Source organism: Thermobia domestica, chromosome 1, assembly GCF_964235325.1.
Source record: "Thermobia domestica chromosome 1, izTheDome1.hap1.1, whole genome shotgun sequence".
In the NCBI taxonomy this organism is placed as follows: domain Eukaryota; kingdom Metazoa; phylum Arthropoda; class Insecta; order Zygentoma; family Lepismatidae; genus Thermobia; species Thermobia domestica.
In genome coordinates, this window is record NC_137454.1 from 383,120,783 (window position 1) to 383,138,655 (window position 17,873).

Here is a 17,873-nt window from a genome sequence, read left to right on the forward strand (position 1 = left end):
CAGCGTAGCGTAACAACGAAAGCTGCTCCTCTTATATGTAAAACAGAAAAAGAAAAAAAGAAAAGAAAAAGGGAAGGAAAACTTGGTAAGGTGAATGTAGGGGCAGGGGACGACGAATTCTACGGTACTTCGCCCCGGGCGCCGAAATCTCTAGCTACGGCTTTGAACATAACGCAGATTGTTGCTATAAAAAAAAAATGAAATGAAATGTTTGAGTTTTACGTCCCACGTTATACCGGTTAGGCTAAAGGAGACGGTGATAATGAGTAATGAATGAAATGGTGGAATGAAAAAAGTGGGAGGAAACGGGAGAACCCCGAGGAAACCCCCACACACGGTGTTTGTCCACCACAAAATTCACTTGGCTTGTTGCTATCATTTCTTGCAACTTCTGAAACACAAAATGCAAATCTGATTAAATGCTGGACAATTCAAAAATAATTTAAATGCCTGCCGGATATAGTGAAACATTATCAAACGCAGAACATGTCCTTAAAAAGAAAAAAAGAAGAAGACGAGAACCCTACACCGGGGATTTTTCAAATCATCACTGTTCTCAGTTTTTTGAGGAAGTTTTGAGTGTTTCATACACAACATAGGATCTTCGTGAAAATAACTGGAAGTCTCTCTTGGTCATATGTTTAGCATATATGCTTCCGGTGCAGGAGACCCAGGTTCGATTTCGAGCGAAAGCATAGTGGTTGGGGTCTTTCGGTAAGCTATAGGTCCATGTCTCGTATAGCATCACTGCTGAACGAGGCGCTAAACTGCAACTAACCGTGAAAACGACTTGCTTTTGTATGTAGAGGTATACTACGTCATCTGGCCATGCAATCTGCGGATAAAAAGAAAAATAAACAATAGTAGCGAATGACCTTCATTCGTTCAAGCGAATCATGAAGGAATTTGTGGACAGCCTCGTACCCAAATAGTAATAAACATCTAGATGTCATTTCCTCATCTTTTTCGCGTATCGTTCGCTAGTGCTGCCATCTTTCAACGTTCTACCGAATTTTTTGTGTGGTTAATTGTACCGCTTAGAGTGGCATACATAACATCAGTTGATAAAAAGTATTATACATTTCGTATAGTGCGAGAGTGTGGTGTTGTGTGTGCTTCTGCTTGCTTGAATATTGTCTCAATTTACAGGTAGATAGATATTCCACATTTAATATTACACTTTGCTTAATTTTATTAGCTTAGAACATACAATTTACATAATACAGTCATTTGCGTTCATTGCAGTTTGTTTAAGTGTTTTAACTAGAACACGTGTTTCCGTTTAGCCAGCTGATTTATCACTACACGCGCATGTATTGCCACTTGCCAGTGTGGAACAAGGGGATGAGATATGACCCCATAGACCAGCGTTTCCCAACCTTTTTCAACTTGCGGCACACTTCAGGGTAGCTTGAATTCTCGCGGCACAGATATTATTATTATTATTATTATTATTATTATTATTATTATTATTATTATTATTATTATTATTATTATTATTATTTGAAAATATAAAATACTGTAGTAATTTTTTTCTGATTACTGACATCCTTCTCACAGAGAAGAAAGCTCGATCACTGGTTTTTTCCCAATGGTAAATCATTATGCTTATTTTAATTTAAAAATAGAAAACAATTGCAATCAGATATAGGGCTCAAGTTGTTAAAAATGCACTTTCTTTTTCGAAAACTGTATCCAAACATTCATTAAGAAGGAGAATCACTAAATAACGAAGGAACAAACAAATCTCTTTTACTTTTAAAACTCAAATGTAGGTAATTCGTATGCATGTTTACTTTGCCGGAAGGATTGAATAATATTTTAAAGTTTCAAGTTATCAAATAGTCTGCAACAATAAAGAAGCTATAATGGTCATAACAATGATAAATACTTTTTTTCAAAATTAGAAATGTACAGAAAAATGTTCTACAGAAAATTAAAAATGTTCTACAGGAAAGTAACACAGTATGAAACTTTAAATTTTTGATTCATAGTAGTAATGTGAAATACAAATATACCCTTTTCTCTATGTCTTCAATTTGATTGCTATAGAATTAATAATTTTTTTTCGATTTCCTCGCGGCACACCAGTGATCCATTCGCGGCACGCCGGTTGGGAAACGCTGCCATAGACGCTGCTAGTGTATCTTTCAGAAAACATGTGCCAGGAGGATAGTAAAACTAGGTATTATCAAAGCCAATAGCTACTTGTCTTACATTTTTCTGAAGTACGCGCAACAAGACGTTCAATTGTTGTTTATCTGTTCAAGGTTGGCAGTTACAGACACAAGGTGCCACCTAATCCCTAAATATGAAACAAAACAAAACAAAACAAAACAAAACAAAACAAAAATCGCTTCAGCACGAGCTTTAGAACAACACTTGTAGCAATCAGGGGCGGATCCAGGACACACTTCTGTGGGGGTGCGGTGGGTTTAATACTGCTACTCAGAGCTACTTTTAAGAGCTCCAAACTCTGGGATGGGTTTTATTTATATATAAAATAACAAAGTTTCCTCTTCTGGGGGGCGATCACCCCGATCGCCCCCGTTGGATCCGCCCCTGGTAGCAATTTTAAAATATTTATTTATTGTATTCTGAAGCTAAATATCTCCTGCTGGTACTATTTTAGTATTATTATCCTTATCTCCTCCGGAGGGGCATTGCTTCCTCTAAAATATGGCTGAAAGAAACACTGGCAAGCGAATACAGGCCTCAAGGGCAGGGGGACCATCTCCATGCTTGTTATATTACGTCTGGTATTTTAGGGATTTAATATACGTGGTTTGATATATTACGTATATATTTTCGAAAGCCAGGAAGACCCGGGCCCCAACCTGCCCCCTTCGGGCGCCCATGGTTGAGGGCTCCAAACAAGGATGCGGTCACAGCTCTTTTGTTACTATATGGTTAGCGTACGCGTCTTCAGCTCTGGAAACTAGGTTCGATTCCCGGCAAGAGCTGATGTGGTTGTGAACCCACATTAAACTGTAGTCCACGTCTCATATAACCTCGCTGCTGAAAGAGATGCTAAACTTCAACTAAGCCATCCAACGGAAGAAAGAATGAAATTAAATTAAGTCTTAAACACTTTAACCTTCCATGACTGTGCCTTTCAAGCTACGGGAGACCATGGTTAAAGCAAGTGAATGATGATGGGAAAATTGGTAAGAATAAGAAAGTGGGAGGAAACGGGAGTAACCCAAGGAAACTTAAGGACGCGATGTTGTCCATCACAAACTTACTTAGCCGGGGATCGAACCAGGGATACCACACACCGGAGGTAAGCACCCTACCACTGAGCCACCGTGCTTCCCCCACCAACGGAAGAGATCAAGAAAAATGCATTTGCAGTAATCATGAATTTCTCGTCATTATCATTATCATACTGATATATTTGAAATAGTTTAATAATTGGCTAAAAATTAACACAATTTAATTTTTTTAGGGAAAGTTTGTTTGTTTGTTAGTTAAGTTTAGCGTTACTTTTCTGTAGCGAGACTGTATGTCATAGACCTCAGTTTATGGTGGAATCAGAACCATCGTAAAGCATCTAAGTCTCCCACCGCCACTGGAAATCGAATCCTCCAGGACCACATGCACCAAACAAGTTCCCTAGATGGAGACACGGTAGTTGAGTGATGGTGCGTCCACCTCTGGTTGGTAGGTAGGGTCCCTCGCGGAAAGTGAGCTTCGTTGTGGACAAACACCGTGTGCGTGGGTTTTCTCGGGATACTCCCGTTTCCCTTCCACATTCTCATTCCACCAATTATTCCATCACCTAGCCTATAAACTTGGGAACAAACTGAAAGCTTTCATTTGATTTCCTTTTCTCTCTCTCCTCACTAAATCTAGTATTTTCTTCCCACTTGTGTGTGTGTGTGTCCTTCCAAGCATTGCACTGAAAGATAACTACAAGGTTTATCAGACTATAAGTGCGTGAGAATCACACAAAGGGTAAGCAAAGTTTTCTCATAACAGATCGTGAAAGTTTAACCGAGCAAACTTGTAAAATTTGTTTAAAATATAAAAGATGTTGCCGAGCCTGGAGAGTGTTTCGTTAAATGTTTTTGTATGGTCTATATATATATATATATATATATATATATATATATATATATATATATATATATATTTGGTCTAGGAATTAATTCGTGCGGTTTTACAAAAGATGGCGTAACTAGCTTATTGTCCCATAGTTTCGTTGATCCAAACATGCGTTGAAAACTACTGTCATTGAGCATCTTGTTTAGTATATGTCAGTTTCTTGAAGCGGAAACAACAACATTTTTTCTTCAACTGAAAATGGCGCATTTTGTGCCTGATAAAGTGTTTTTGCGGCGAGTTATTCTTCATTGCTTTAACATGAAGAAAAATGCTACCGCAAGTCATCATATTTTAGTTGAAGTGTTTGGTGACCATGCTCTAGCTGAGCGAACGTGTCAGAAGTGGTTTGCACGGTTTAAAGATGGTGATTTCAGCTTGGAAGACCAAAAGCAATTTGGACAGCCAAAAGAATTTGAAGATGAAGAATTGAGAGCATTGCTTGATCAGAATTCGTGTCAAACGCAGGACGAACTTGCAGAAGCATTTGGAGTTGAGCAAACAACAGTTTCCAAACGTCTCAAAGCCATAGGAATGATTCAAAAGATGTCTTATTGGGTTTCACATGAATTGAAAAGAAATACGTTGAAAGAAGAAAAACCGTTTGCGAATTGCTGCTTCAAAGACAGAAAAGGAAGGGATTTTTGCATCGAATTGTAACTGGTGATGAGAAGTGGATTCATTACGAGAATCCTAAACGAAAAATGGCCTGGGTGAAGCAAGGTGAACCAGGTCCTTCACAACCGAAACGAGATATTCATTGTGCAAAGGTTATGCTGTATATATGGTGGGATTTGAAACGTGTGGTGTACTATAAACTTCTGAAAGTTGGTGAAACTATTAATGGACACCGCTATCGACAACAATTAATGCGTTTGAAGCAAGCTCTGGCCTGAAAACGACCAGAATGGAATAACAGGCATAATAAACTTATTTATCAAGATGATAACGCTCGACCACATGTCGCAAAACCGGTCAAAACCTATTTGGAAAATGTCGGATGGAAAGTGTTACTCCACCCGCGATATTCACCAGACACTGCTCCGTCTGACTACTACTTGATCGATTGCATGAATAACGATTTGATTGGACAGCGGTTCACTTCTTCAGAAAATATTGAAAAATGGATCTTTGATTAGATTGCGTCCAAAGATGAGGAATTCTTTCGACACGGAATCCGTAAATTGCCTGAAAGATGGGAGAAAGTAGTGGCTAGCGATGGACAATATTTTTGTTAACGTATTCATTTACTTTGTTTTTGAAATAAAGCTTCAAGTTTTATTAAAAACCGCACGAATTAATTCCTAGACCAAATATATATATATATATATATATATATATATATATATATATATATATATATATATATATATATATATATATTCAAAAATCACTGTATTACTTTTCAGTATAAGAAGATGAAAAAACATATTATATTATATTTGAAACATTCAAAACATGATATTTTGCCTAAGATATGTTACATTGTTAATCAAACTATTCAATGTCACAGATTGAATAAAGAATATTATTAACGAACTGTAAATTTCTGCAGTAATTGTGCAGAGAAAGTTATTTAGGCTGCTTCCGGATCACCGGGTCTGTGTGGGTCATCAACTCTACCCGGGTTTGTGGGTCTATCCGACTTAGTGGGTCTGTCCGCTGGGGGCCGCGGTGGCTCAGTGGTAGAGCGTTTACCTTTGGTGCTTCGTGTCCCGGGTTCGATTCCAGCCCCGGCAAGTGAACTTTATGGTGTGCGTGGGTTTTCTCGGGGTTCTCCCGTTCCCCCACTTTTTTCATTCTACCATTTCATTCATTACTCATCATCACCGTCTCCTTTAGCCTAACCGGCATAACCGCGGGACATAGAACTCAAAAATTTCATTTTTTAGTGGATCTGTCTGTGGACTATCTTCGGATCAGACGCGGAAACACATGTCCCGTTGACCCATGACTCGTTTCACCCCTATATACCGGGGAGAAATTATAAAAATATCTAGCTTATAATACATCTACTTTGAAACAGTAATTGCTACCAGGGTTTCTTCCAGACATGTTATTTTGGGAAGAACTGCCCCCGGAGATCTGAGACTGCCTCCCCGATGTAGACCAAAATAATACGTCTATGATACAGGGTGGCCCAAAGTAGGTATACACCCCAGCATTGATCAAGTATACCATTCTAGCTTATGAGTTTATTTGCTTCGGCTGTTCCGAGCTTAAGACGTAAGTTAAAAAAAAAAAAAAAAAAAAAAACATTAAGAACAAAGAATCAAGAAGCTAGGTCTACCTGTTTGATAATAATAAGATATGATGTGAAATACAGGAGCTGATCAGTACGGGACTGTATACCTAATTTTGGGCACCCTGTATAATAATAAATATATTAGTACGGTGCGAAAGTAATATGTGCCTCTCCAAATACTAATTGTGCCCCCGGAACATTTTGTCTGAAACAAACACTAATTGCTACTGCTAATACTGCGTTTTTCAGTATGCTCCTTCTGTTCTGATGCTTTGCCCTTCTGGCCTCTTGTTTTCAACGCATTAAATTTAAAGATAAATATATCAGTCGCACACAGAAGCAGAAGGAAACGCAAACAGATAAGCCAGTATGAAAAACACGGTCACTAAACTAGAAAATAATTTCGTCCTTAAATTAGCAGAGTTTAAAATCAATATCTTAATTTATAGTTGAACACATAGTTTTAAGTAGACTTACATTGAAATTCTGCTTTTCACCGTGAATGCATGACATGGACATATTTTTAGAACGTTCACCTCTGGTGCATGTAGTCCTTGGTTCGATCCCAGCTCGCGCCAAGAGAGCTTTGTGGTGGACAAACACCGTGTCCGTGGGTTTTCTCGCGGTTCTCCCGTTTCCTCCCACTTTCTTTATTCCACCATTTCATTCATTACTCATCATCACCGTCTCATTTAGCCTAGTCGGCATAATCGTAGGACGTAAAACTTTCACATAGACAAATTAAATGGTAAAAGCATCCACAAAACGGGATATATTTTTTATAGAGCCTAGATATAAATAACGAAATTACTGTAGTTTTTTTTTACTCACTCGAAATAATTAGAAATTATTCTAGATAGCATACAAATATTTTATAGGTACGAAATATTGATGTTTTCCTCTTTATTATTATTAATGAAACATGATTTAGTCTACAATAGATCCTTGCACATATAACGAAAAGGCGTAAACATCACAGATTTTTAGACTTCCAAACTATACTATGCATAAGTATTGGAGGGATAGAACGATAATGTCCATCCGTCAGTCTGGGACCGCGGTGGCTCAGTGGTAGAGCGTTCACCTCTGGTTCTTGGGGTCCCCAGTTCGATCCCAGCCCCCGCCAAGTGAATCTTGTGGTGGACAAACACTGTGTGCGTGGGTTTTCTTGGGGTTCTCCCGTTTCCTCCCACTTTCTTCATTCCACCATTTCATTCATTACTCATCATCACCATCTCCCTTAGCTTAACCGGAATAATCGTGGGACGTAAAACGCAAAGATTTCATTTCATTTTTTTTCCACCCGTCAGTCTGTCGACATGTATCAAAACTAAGGCAATAAGAGATACCGAGAAATAGAATCAAGTTTCCTAGAATAGATTCTTGTTCTCTTTTAACCTTCTATTCAAACCAGAACGGACAGGCATCAACCATTTCTGGTACCAGCATTAATCATTGTAGAACAAAAGAGTGTAACAGATAGCGACAAATGATTTTTTTTTTTTATTTATTTTAGGATTTAGGATTTAGATTTCTGGGCTTTCGGCATCTAAGGCCATTTAGCCCGTCACGATTTGAGGGATGACGTCCCTCGGCGAGGATACAATCCGGGGAAAGGGAAGGAAGAAAGGATTGGGGAGGGAAGGAGGCGGCCTGGGAGCTATAAGTTAGGTACCACCCCGGCATTCCCCTGGTGTGAATGAGGAAAACCCAGGAAAACCTCATTCAGGGTGGCTGGAATGAAAAAGCGTGTTACACTTTTTCGACCGAGTGACCCTACCGGGAATCGAACTCGGGACCGCTCGCACCGAAGACGAAAATGATTTTTTTTTTTTGAGTCGACTCAGCGTCTTTTTACCCGTATTAGTCCAGTCCCTTAGCCAGTCCAAAAATCCAGTCCTAGGGGAGGGGGACGGTACAAGTTAGGGGGCGACCTAACCATATTATAGTTCATTTGCAAGCCTAGCGTGAAAATTTTAGAAGTTTCAGTGAAAATTTAGAGGGGCCGGCCCACCCTAGCCCCCCGTAGATACGGGCCTGTACTTGTCTATTAAAACCGGAAATACAAAAATTTACTCGTAGAGTATGGAACATATAGCCATAAAACAAAAGTGATAATTGATAGTGATAAGCTTTTTTTTTCCTGTTTGGAATAAATTCAGCGTCTCAAGGTAATATACTATATCCACTCATAACGCTCTAATACGAGGGCAATTCGAAAAAAAAGCCGCCAGTTGGTTATCAATGGCGCACTATTGCAGATAAAGAACTTTTATTATACACATTAGAAGATTGTAAATATTCTATTACTTTTCAATATATTCACCATTCAAACTGAGGTACTTGCCATAATGTTTTACAAGGTTTAAAATTGCTTCTGCGAAAAAAAAAAATCTCCTGCCTGGGAATGAAGCCACTCGCTAACAGCACCGTGAAGTGCATTGTTATTGTCAAAACGGTGCGACGCAAGCCACTGTTTCATCTACCTGAAGAAATGATAATCATTCGGCGCCAAATCTAGGCTATAGGGAGGATGATCAAAAACATCCCAGTGGAACTCCTTCAATAATTTTTGAGTGCATCCAGCCAGTGAACATTGTCGTGAACGAACACCACACTGAAAGTCAGCATGACAGCGTGCCGACCTACCACCACCGAAGGAAGTCCGTGTTCAGCTCATGAGCGACCAAAGTGATTATCACGTTTATTTGGGATCAGCATGGGGTATTTACTACCTGCTTTCCAGGCAAAGGGTACCACAATGACCAGGATATACCACCACGCCTGACTGCAGAGCGCGGTATGCTGACAAAAGACAGATACACGACACTGGGTATAAAATACATCATAGTTCGCGCTTTACCTTGACCACACACCATCTTCATTCCACCTCTTCCCAACGATACAGTCAGTTCCTAGGCGTAAGTACTTCTGCGATGTTGCAACTTGTTTTCTGAGGCACAGTAATGGATTTTGGACCACTACACCTTACTTCACGTTCGGACCTATAACACAGCAACGGCGTAGAGTTACGAGCTATACATCACCACATGACCTACATAGGTATGCAGGATTACACATCTAACATTTCATTGCTGTACGATATGTGGAATTGGGTCAGGGTAAAACTTTCTCGCGCACCTCTTGTTAGCCAGCAAATTTCAAAGAAATCACATATGTGCTAAATTAGTTAGAAACTATTGATTTGCGATCCCCGGTTCAAATAGGTGAAATTCTCGCAAAGTACTTGTAGAATATCCCCTTGCCAAGGGCGCCGATTTCTCTGTAACTTGGGGGGGGGGTCCCAATCAGATGTGGGTTTGTATATTCATAGAAAAATACATATCACAATACATATAAAAATACGTATTCATAAAAATACATGGAGGCCCACATGAGATTTTGGGAGCCCTGGTCCCCAAGGATCGGCGCCTTGCCCCTTGCAACGAATGCATTGAATTACCAGTCACCCTGTATATATATGCAATCTCGGATTAAATTCTTTAACTCTTACCCCTTTTCACTCCCATCTCTAACAAGTTTGGTTGAAATTACAACTGGCATTCCAGAAGTTACGCTGGAACACTTTTTTTTCCTAGTATATCAATAGATAAAAAGAATCATTAGATTTTGAGAAGCATTTTTTAAATGTTCATCATCCAGTAAACTACCAGTATTTTTGGAGGTAGGAAGAAAATTTGACCCTCTTTCCTCTGGAGAATCATCTGAATAATTATTTTAAACTTTCGTCCAGTTACGTTGAATGTATGGTTTTCAAACAACCTGCCATGAAGAGGTCATAAAACGTGTAAATGTGTTGAAATCTCGAATTAGATTCCTTTCATGATCAGCATGGTTTCTCCTATTCTATTGCCATTCGCAAGTAAAAAGATCCAGGCAGCTAGTAAATGTGCTTTTCGAATCATAGAATTATTGAGAAATTGAACCTATTTGTTCTTACGTAGAGCCAAGGGCGCCGATCCTGGGAGGGCCGAGGGGGGGGCGGGTCCCCCAAAGCTCATGTGGCCCCGCCTATTGTATTTGTGAATATACAATATTTGGCAAAATTTGAGTGCAATTTGTCTTAAAATCTTCACATATATACCTTCTGTATCTGAATGCCCCTCCCTCAAATTTACAGAGAAATCGGCGCCCTTGCGTAGTGCAATATCAAACAACTAAAAGTTTTAAAGAAAACTAATTGAAATATTCGTTCTTCGCACGAGAAGAATATGTTTATGGAAGCTATTCGAACCCCTTTTCTTCTTAGGATTCCCAATTCAATGAAAATATAATGATAAAAACCGTAGGATACGCTTTTCTGCCATAAACTTGGAATCCCCTACCCTTTAGGATATAGGCCTACGCCCTTGAATGAAAATAACACGAAAATAACTAACCTTGAGGAAGGTAGACCTACCATGTTCGGGTTCATTTCAACTAAGTCACTTTCAATCCGACGCAAAAGTGTAGAATGTGCCTAGTGTTGTCAGATCTGAAGATTAAAAAAGTAGCGAGATTATGCTCCCAAAGGAGTGGATTTGAACTATTTGTAGCACAAACATAAAAATGAATTATTTTCCAACCATACACTATACACTTTTTAGATTTAGTGGAAACATTGGAATTGGAAATACAGCAGATGCCTGGGTTCGCAACGGTCAGGTGGCGACCACAGTTCCGGCCTGTTGGTAGTAGTCTCTTAGGGGCAGTAGAACTTTTGTGTGCAATGAACTGAGCAGACAGTCATATGATAAAATTTACACCTTTCTGATTTCCAAGGAGACATGTTTGCTTAAGTCAGATATGTGGGCTCTGAGCAAGGGCGCCGATTTCTCTGTAACTTTGGGGGAGGGGCATTCAGATGCAGAAGGCATATATGAGGATTTTAAGACAAATTAATTCAAATTATGCAAAATATTGTATATTCATAAATACAATTCGGGGAATCCACATGAACTTTGGGGGGCCCGGCCCCCCCAGGATCGGCCCCCTTGGCTTTGAGATATAGACCCTACTTTACTACAGGGATGCAAATAAGCCACAAAATGTTACTACCCCAAGAAAAAAGCTACTAGCCCACATCGCACAATAGAAATTCGAATAAATAATAGACTAGTAATATTAAAAATTCGCCCGCTCCAATGGACCACTCGCCCCGGGCGAGTGGGCGGGTGGTTATTTGCATCCCTGCTTTACTACGTTTACATTATGCTTTTTTCACTGTCATTCCTTACTTCTTTAATTGACTTGCTAAATTCTTTATCTAGGAACGATGTATTTTGGAAGATTTTATTATACTTACTTCACTTACTCATTGTTAAGAGTCTTCATTCCGGAGAAATTAAAATACCGCTAATTATACAGTAATTATGTGATATCTTCAAATAGATAAAAGATAATCGAAATGTGGAACAAGAGCACCCTAGACAATATTATTTTACATGAGATATCGTCATCACGACTCACTTATCTGCTTTCGATTTCGAGCCATTTTGAAAATCGGCATTTATTTTCGCGTTTCTAAACAGCTGAAAACGGAAAGCCGCTAGTTGACTTGTGATAACGGTACCTCACGCAAAATAATATTGTCTAGGGCGCTCTTGTTCCATATGTCAATTACCTTTTATCTATTTGAAGATATCACATAGTTACTGTAAAATTAGCGATATTATAATTTCGCCGAGATGAAGACTCTTAACATGAGCAATGCAATAAGACAATTACATTTGCAATGTTAACATTTAAACAGCTCCGTTCAACTCTTAGGCCTAGGCACGGTGATGCTGCAACAGAACGAACTCGACAAAAGTCTATTCCCTGTTCAGCGTAAGCTCTAAACTCCGATAAACAAAATATTTGTATCCTTCCGCTTGTCACAAATACGATTGGCTAGTGATGTATCACTCCCACTCCCCACGGGGAGCAGCAAATTATACACGTGCATTTTGACAATACTGTCTCGTGTTGTCCAGATACTTACAGCAGCAGCAGAAAAGAAAGAAAAAGACTCGAAAGATTAAAAAAAATATATTTGAATTTCGCTGTTAAACAATTGCTGCGTAGTGAGTAAAGTTTTACCTTGTTGATGTTTCACCACAACACTCGCTGAACCGGGATTCATGTAAGACATCTTTCAGACTTAAAAGCAGAACACGCCTCTACAGTTGAATTGGCGCCATAATTACTGCGCATGCTTAGTGTTTATTTCTATTGTTTCATTAACCACACTCGATTGCAGTATTATTAGATAATACGTATTATATTTTTGTCATTTATAATAATATAGTAGTTTTATATGGAGATTCATAGTAGAAGCAATAATCAAATCATATGAACTATTTTGCGGAGGAGTACAAGCGTCGGTAGGCCAACAGCAAATCAGCGAGATTTAGTTTCAAGTGGCTTTGTTTATCGCAGTTTAGAGCTTACGCCGAACAGGATTATAGTGTTATCAGATTTGGATATTAAAAAGTGCTAAAGCAAGAACTGGACTGGTATCGAACATGATAGTTTTAGTATAATCATCATGTTCATTATGAACAGAATACTCAACAAACAAAATGTTTATTATATTATTTAAAAAAACTAATAATTTGTACGAGTAATTTCATAAGAAAGTAGTTCATTCTTGAGAGTTATAGCCTGTAGATGATTAAAACTAACCCAAAAAATAGCGTGTCGCCCAATTTGAAATTTTGGTATCGACGTCAGTTTGGTATCGCCCAATCCGCTACTTGTAGCCCAATCGGGCAACACTGAATGTGTCCTTTCCTATGCCATTGAAACTGGAATTTTCAAAAGCGTGGAGACTCGTTTCCGCTTACTTTTAATAAAGAGTATCCGTTTAATTTTTTATTGAAATGTTCACTTGATAGAGTCAATAATAGTCCGGGATCACACAAGTTTTATTATAAAAATAATTTTGTATAAAGTAGTTTACTAAATTTCTTTGTAAAATATAAAGTGTTTCGAAGGAAGTCCTTAGCACACATATAGTGCAAGGGCGCCGATTTCTCTGTAAATTTGGGGGGTGTCCATTCAGATGCAGAAAGCATATATGACGAGGATCTCAAAACAAATTGCATTCATACTATGCCAAATATTATAAATTTACAAATACCGAAAGGGGGCCCACATGATCTTTGGGGGTCCCGGGCCCCCAGGATCAGCGCCCTTGGTATAGTGGCTTCGGATGATAACGGTTTAAATTAGGTATGCACAAGACCCCTTTGCTGAAAGCAGCCTCCAGGTTTGTTATTAAAGGAATCTCCTTAGTCCGTAGCGACTATGAGAGGTTTGTTAGAAACCTGCTTTGCCCAATACGGCCCCGCCCAAAGCAGCTGTTAGAGATAAGGTAGGAACAGGAAATCCCCTAGTCCAATGTGACCTCAGGAGCAGGTGTTGCAGGTTAATTGATCAGTTGTGAACTGATCGGTTCATTCGTTCGTTCGTTCGTTGTTCTTGGCGGGTTTTTAGTGTTTCAAGTAACGAGCGTTTGCTCTTGACTTGCATTTGAGTTTTCTTTCTCTGGCGTTTGTGTGTGATCATCTTGTTATTTTCGGATCGCTACTGTCGCAGATCCTTCTTTTTGTTTTCCTTAGGGTGGTCGTGGCATCCTGTAGACTTGTCTTCTGGGTTCATTGGTTCCAATGGCTGCGATGCTGGGGTTGGGGTGGTTGGTGATCTGTGCCCAGAATCTGGCTGAAAGGTTCTCTCGAACTTCCTGGAGGAGAGGGAGGTCCAAATCTTCATGTAGTTGTGCAATGCTGGTTCCGAGTGCGTGCCGGGTTATGGCTCTTGCTGCCCTGTTCTGGATCACCTGTAGGTGACGTTGGTGATGGCGTGCTGCGTGCTCCCAAGCAGGGTGAGCGTACAGCAAGATGGGCCGTATGCAGATTTCGTAGATGTGTCTTCTGGTACTGTGGCTGAAGCTCCCGCTGAGAAGAATTGGCAGCAGTGCTCGTAGTGTTCTAGTTGCTTTGGTGGAGGTTTCTATTAGGTGTCTTCGGAACGTTAGGCGTTGATCCAGGATAACCCCGAGGTACTTGGCTTCTGTTGTCAGAGGTAGCAGGGTTCCAGACATCATGATGGTGAAGTCCCGGTTTGCGTATCTTCTGGTGAAATCTACGAAGGTGGTTTTCGCAGGATTGATTCTGATCTTCCACTTCTGCGTCCACTCCTCGAGTTTGTTGATATGTCGCTGCAGTGCCCTTTCTGCGTACCGTGGGTTGCGATTCTGGGCGAAGACTGCCGTGTCGTCTGCATAGGTTGCGAGCAGCGTTCCATGGTCCGTGGGGATGTCTGCAGTGAAGAGTGCATACAGAAGTGGAGAGAGGCAGGACCCCTGTGGTACTCCTGCGTTGATTGGCCTGGCGTCTGTTAGTTGTCCTGCATGGAACACCCGGAATCGGCGATCCGTCAAGTAGCTCTGAATGATCCTGGTTAGATGTGTGGGGAGGCCTACTTGGTGCAGCTTGTGGACTAGCCCATTGTGCCACACCCTGTCGAACGCTTTTTCGATGTCTAGAAAAAGGCCGAGGGTGTGGCCTCCTTCGTTGTACTGGAAAGTTATTTTGTCTACTACCCGGACGAGCTGTAGGGTAGTGCTGTGCCCAGGCCTGAATCCGTGTTGATGGTCAGGAATGAGGTTTCTTTCCTGCACCTGGTCCATGATTCTCCTTTGGATCACTCTTTCCACGATCTTTCCTATGTGGGAGAGCAGGCTGATCGGACGATAGTTTTTTGCTTCAGTCCTGTGTCCTGTTGTCTTGGGTAGCATTATGATTCGAGCCTCTTTCCACACTGATGGGAAGTGTCCCGTTCTCAAGATGCCGTTGGTGATTTTCGTGAGGAGTACCACAGCTTTCCTCGGTGCCTTCTTTATCGCCAGGGTTGGGATTGCGTCTGGTCCTGCTGCCTTACGGTTGTGTAGTCGTTTGATTAGTTTGGCGATTTCCCTCGGGGTAGCCAGATCTGTCGCCGGAAGCTGGAAGTCCTCCTGGATGTCCCTCAGGCTGGCCTGCACTGCTTCTTCCGTGGTGGCGTCGGGAGGGGTGTTGTTCTCCTGGAAGGTGCTCTGTAGATGATCTGCAAACACTGATGCAATTTCTCCTGGTGAGTACACTAATCCCTGCTGCCCTCGTATGGGTTGCGTACGAGGTGGGCCTGGCGGTCTTGCTATGGCGCGCAGGAGTTGCCAGAACTCTCTGGAGGGGGCGTCCATGGCTTGCAGTCTTTCGTTCCACGCTGTGTGCATTTGTCGTCTTAGTCGGTTTTTCACTCGTTTCACCAATGCGTTCCACAGTACCTTGAATTGTGGGTGTCTTGTCTTCTGCCATTGGCGTCTGGTCCACCTTTTAAGGGAGATCAGGGCCGCTGTTCTAAGGTCTTCTGGATGTTGTTGTTGTTCCTGTTGTTGGACTGTGGTTGCCAGCCGGTAGGCTGACTTGATGGACGTGGAGAGGTGTTGGACTGCATCGTCGATCTCCTCTGGCGTGCTCACCGGAAGCCGGGTGTTGGTCATTTCAGCTAGCAGGCGAGTGTATTCGTTCCAGTCGGTGGTGACTTGCTTGGGTAAGCTGTTCGCCGGAACATGGTGTCTCAGCGCTATTGTGAACAGCACTGGTATGTGATCCGACTGGAGGTCATGCAGTACACCTGGGCCTTCCAGTATCGCTGTATTGGCTGACAAGGTGATGTCGAGCACGTCAGGTAGACCACCGTTCCTTGGGAAATGGGTGGGTTCCCTTGGTGCTGCCGGGATCAGATCTATCTGCCGTAGAGCGCAGTGGAGTGCTCTGCCGTTTCTGTTCGCTACTCTGGAATGCCACGCCGGGTGTTTGCAGTTGAAATCGCCTGCCAGCATTACTCTGTGACCCAGTCTTCTTAGAGCGATGAGATCCGGAGAGTGAAGCTTGTTCCCAGGTGCCCGGTAAACAGAGACAATGTGTAGCGGCCCATCTGGAGAATGTATCGTGACGCCAGTTGCTTCCAGGGATTGCAGCGCAGGAAGTTGGAGACGGTCGTGTGCGATCTGCCGTTTGAGTAGTATCGCTGTGCCACCTTTCCTTCCCTGACGGTCATCTCTGTATGTGATATAGTTCCTGACTCGGAGGGAGTTCCTGACTCGGGTGGGGCTTCAGGTGTGTCTCCGAGAGGAGTGCCACATCAATGTTCTCTCGCTCCAGGAAGTCCTTGAACTCTTCTTTTTGTTTTTGAATGCCCTCAGCATTCCAGCAGACCACCCGTAAGGCTCGGTGTATATGGGAATTACTGTGCGCCATCATCAAGGAGTGTTGCAGCAACGTCCAAGAGAGTCGTCAGTTTTGTTATGGGATCTTTGGCTGCGGCGATCTTCTTCAGTCCTTCCTTCAGGTTCTTCAGGAAGTTCTTGACGTTGAGTCCCGTCAGTAGACTGAGGATCTCCTTGAGTGATGACGCCAGGCTGGGGTCCTCTGCTGTGGCGTCTGCGGATGACTGTGATTCCGTTGGCTTCTGTTCTGTCTGTCTGCTGGCCGCTGGTTTCTCAGGAGGGTCTGGCTGCGACGTGTCGGCCTGTGTCGTCTCTGTGGCGGATGTCGAGGGTGTCACTGTGGGCGCCGTCGATGGAGGCGTTTCTGGATTTTGTGGAGTTGTCTTCTGGGTGGTCGTGTTTTGACTTGGTTCTTCTTTTCCGGGAGCAGGGATGTCTTGTTTGGGTGGCGGAGGGGTGATTTTCTGCGTCTTGCTTGTCCTCTTCTTCTTTTCCGCCTGGAGGTACGGGCAACCTTGATAGTTTGCAGGGTGTGCGCCACTGCAGTTAACACACTTTGCTGGGGCGTCTCGCGTCTTCTTGGGACACTCCTGCGTAGAGTGCATTTCCCCACACTTCACGCAGCGTGGTATTGCATGGCACGTCTGTTGTGAGTGGCCAACGCGTTGGCAGCGGTGGCACTGCAGCAGATCGTTCCCTTTGTACGGCTCTACCACTACTCTGTACCAGAGTAGGCGGGTGAGTTCGTAGATACTGGGTTTTCCCTGCTTCTTTTCTAGCGAGACGAGAAACAGGGGGAATAGGGGTCTGGTGCCCTGCGCATCCGGTCTGCCTCTCATCTGATGTACTGTGAGGACGGGGTGTCCCAGTGCTTCCAGTGCAGTTTTCACATCCTCCGGATCTGTGTCAATGGGGAGCTTCCTCACAACCACCTTGAGGGGGCGGGAGGTCTTTGGCAACTCCGTGGAGTATGGGTAACTCTGCTGTTTGCAAAAAGCCTCAACTTTGGAATGGTCACTCATGCTGGCGCAATGCAGCTTGATGTAGTCTTTGTTGAACCACACTTTGGGGGGGGATGCAAGGGTGGCCGCCAGTGTTTTCATTAGAGTGTTCTGTTTCACCACACCATATATGAATATGGGGGGGACGTGTCTGGCTCTGATGGGTGGGGTAGCACTGTGTTCTTCGTCTCCTGCTTCCATGTCGACTTCCGTTGTAGAGGTTGTCGGCACATCTTGGGGGGGGGTTACGTCTTGCTGGTCCCCTGGG

General features: G+C 42.3%; 2 protein-coding genes across 3 annotated transcripts in view; one reads left to right on the top strand and one right to left on the bottom strand.

Annotated features, from left to right (window-relative positions):
* The window catches only part of LOC145664748 (uncharacterized), a 578,976-nt gene that overhangs the window by 189,402 nt on the left and 371,701 nt on the right, over positions 1 to 17,873 (bottom strand). The window lies entirely within an intron of this gene.
* LOC145682766 (uncharacterized) overlaps positions 1 to 17,873 on the top strand; it is a 67,225-nt gene that overhangs the window by 39,414 nt on the left and 9,938 nt on the right. Inside the window, exon 3 of the mRNA XM_081754146.1 lies at positions 16,589 to 16,935. Within this exon, the coding sequence (XP_081610272.1) occupies positions 16,589 to 16,935 (347 nt within the window). The remainder of the gene's footprint in view (positions 1 to 16,588; positions 16,936 to 17,873) is intronic.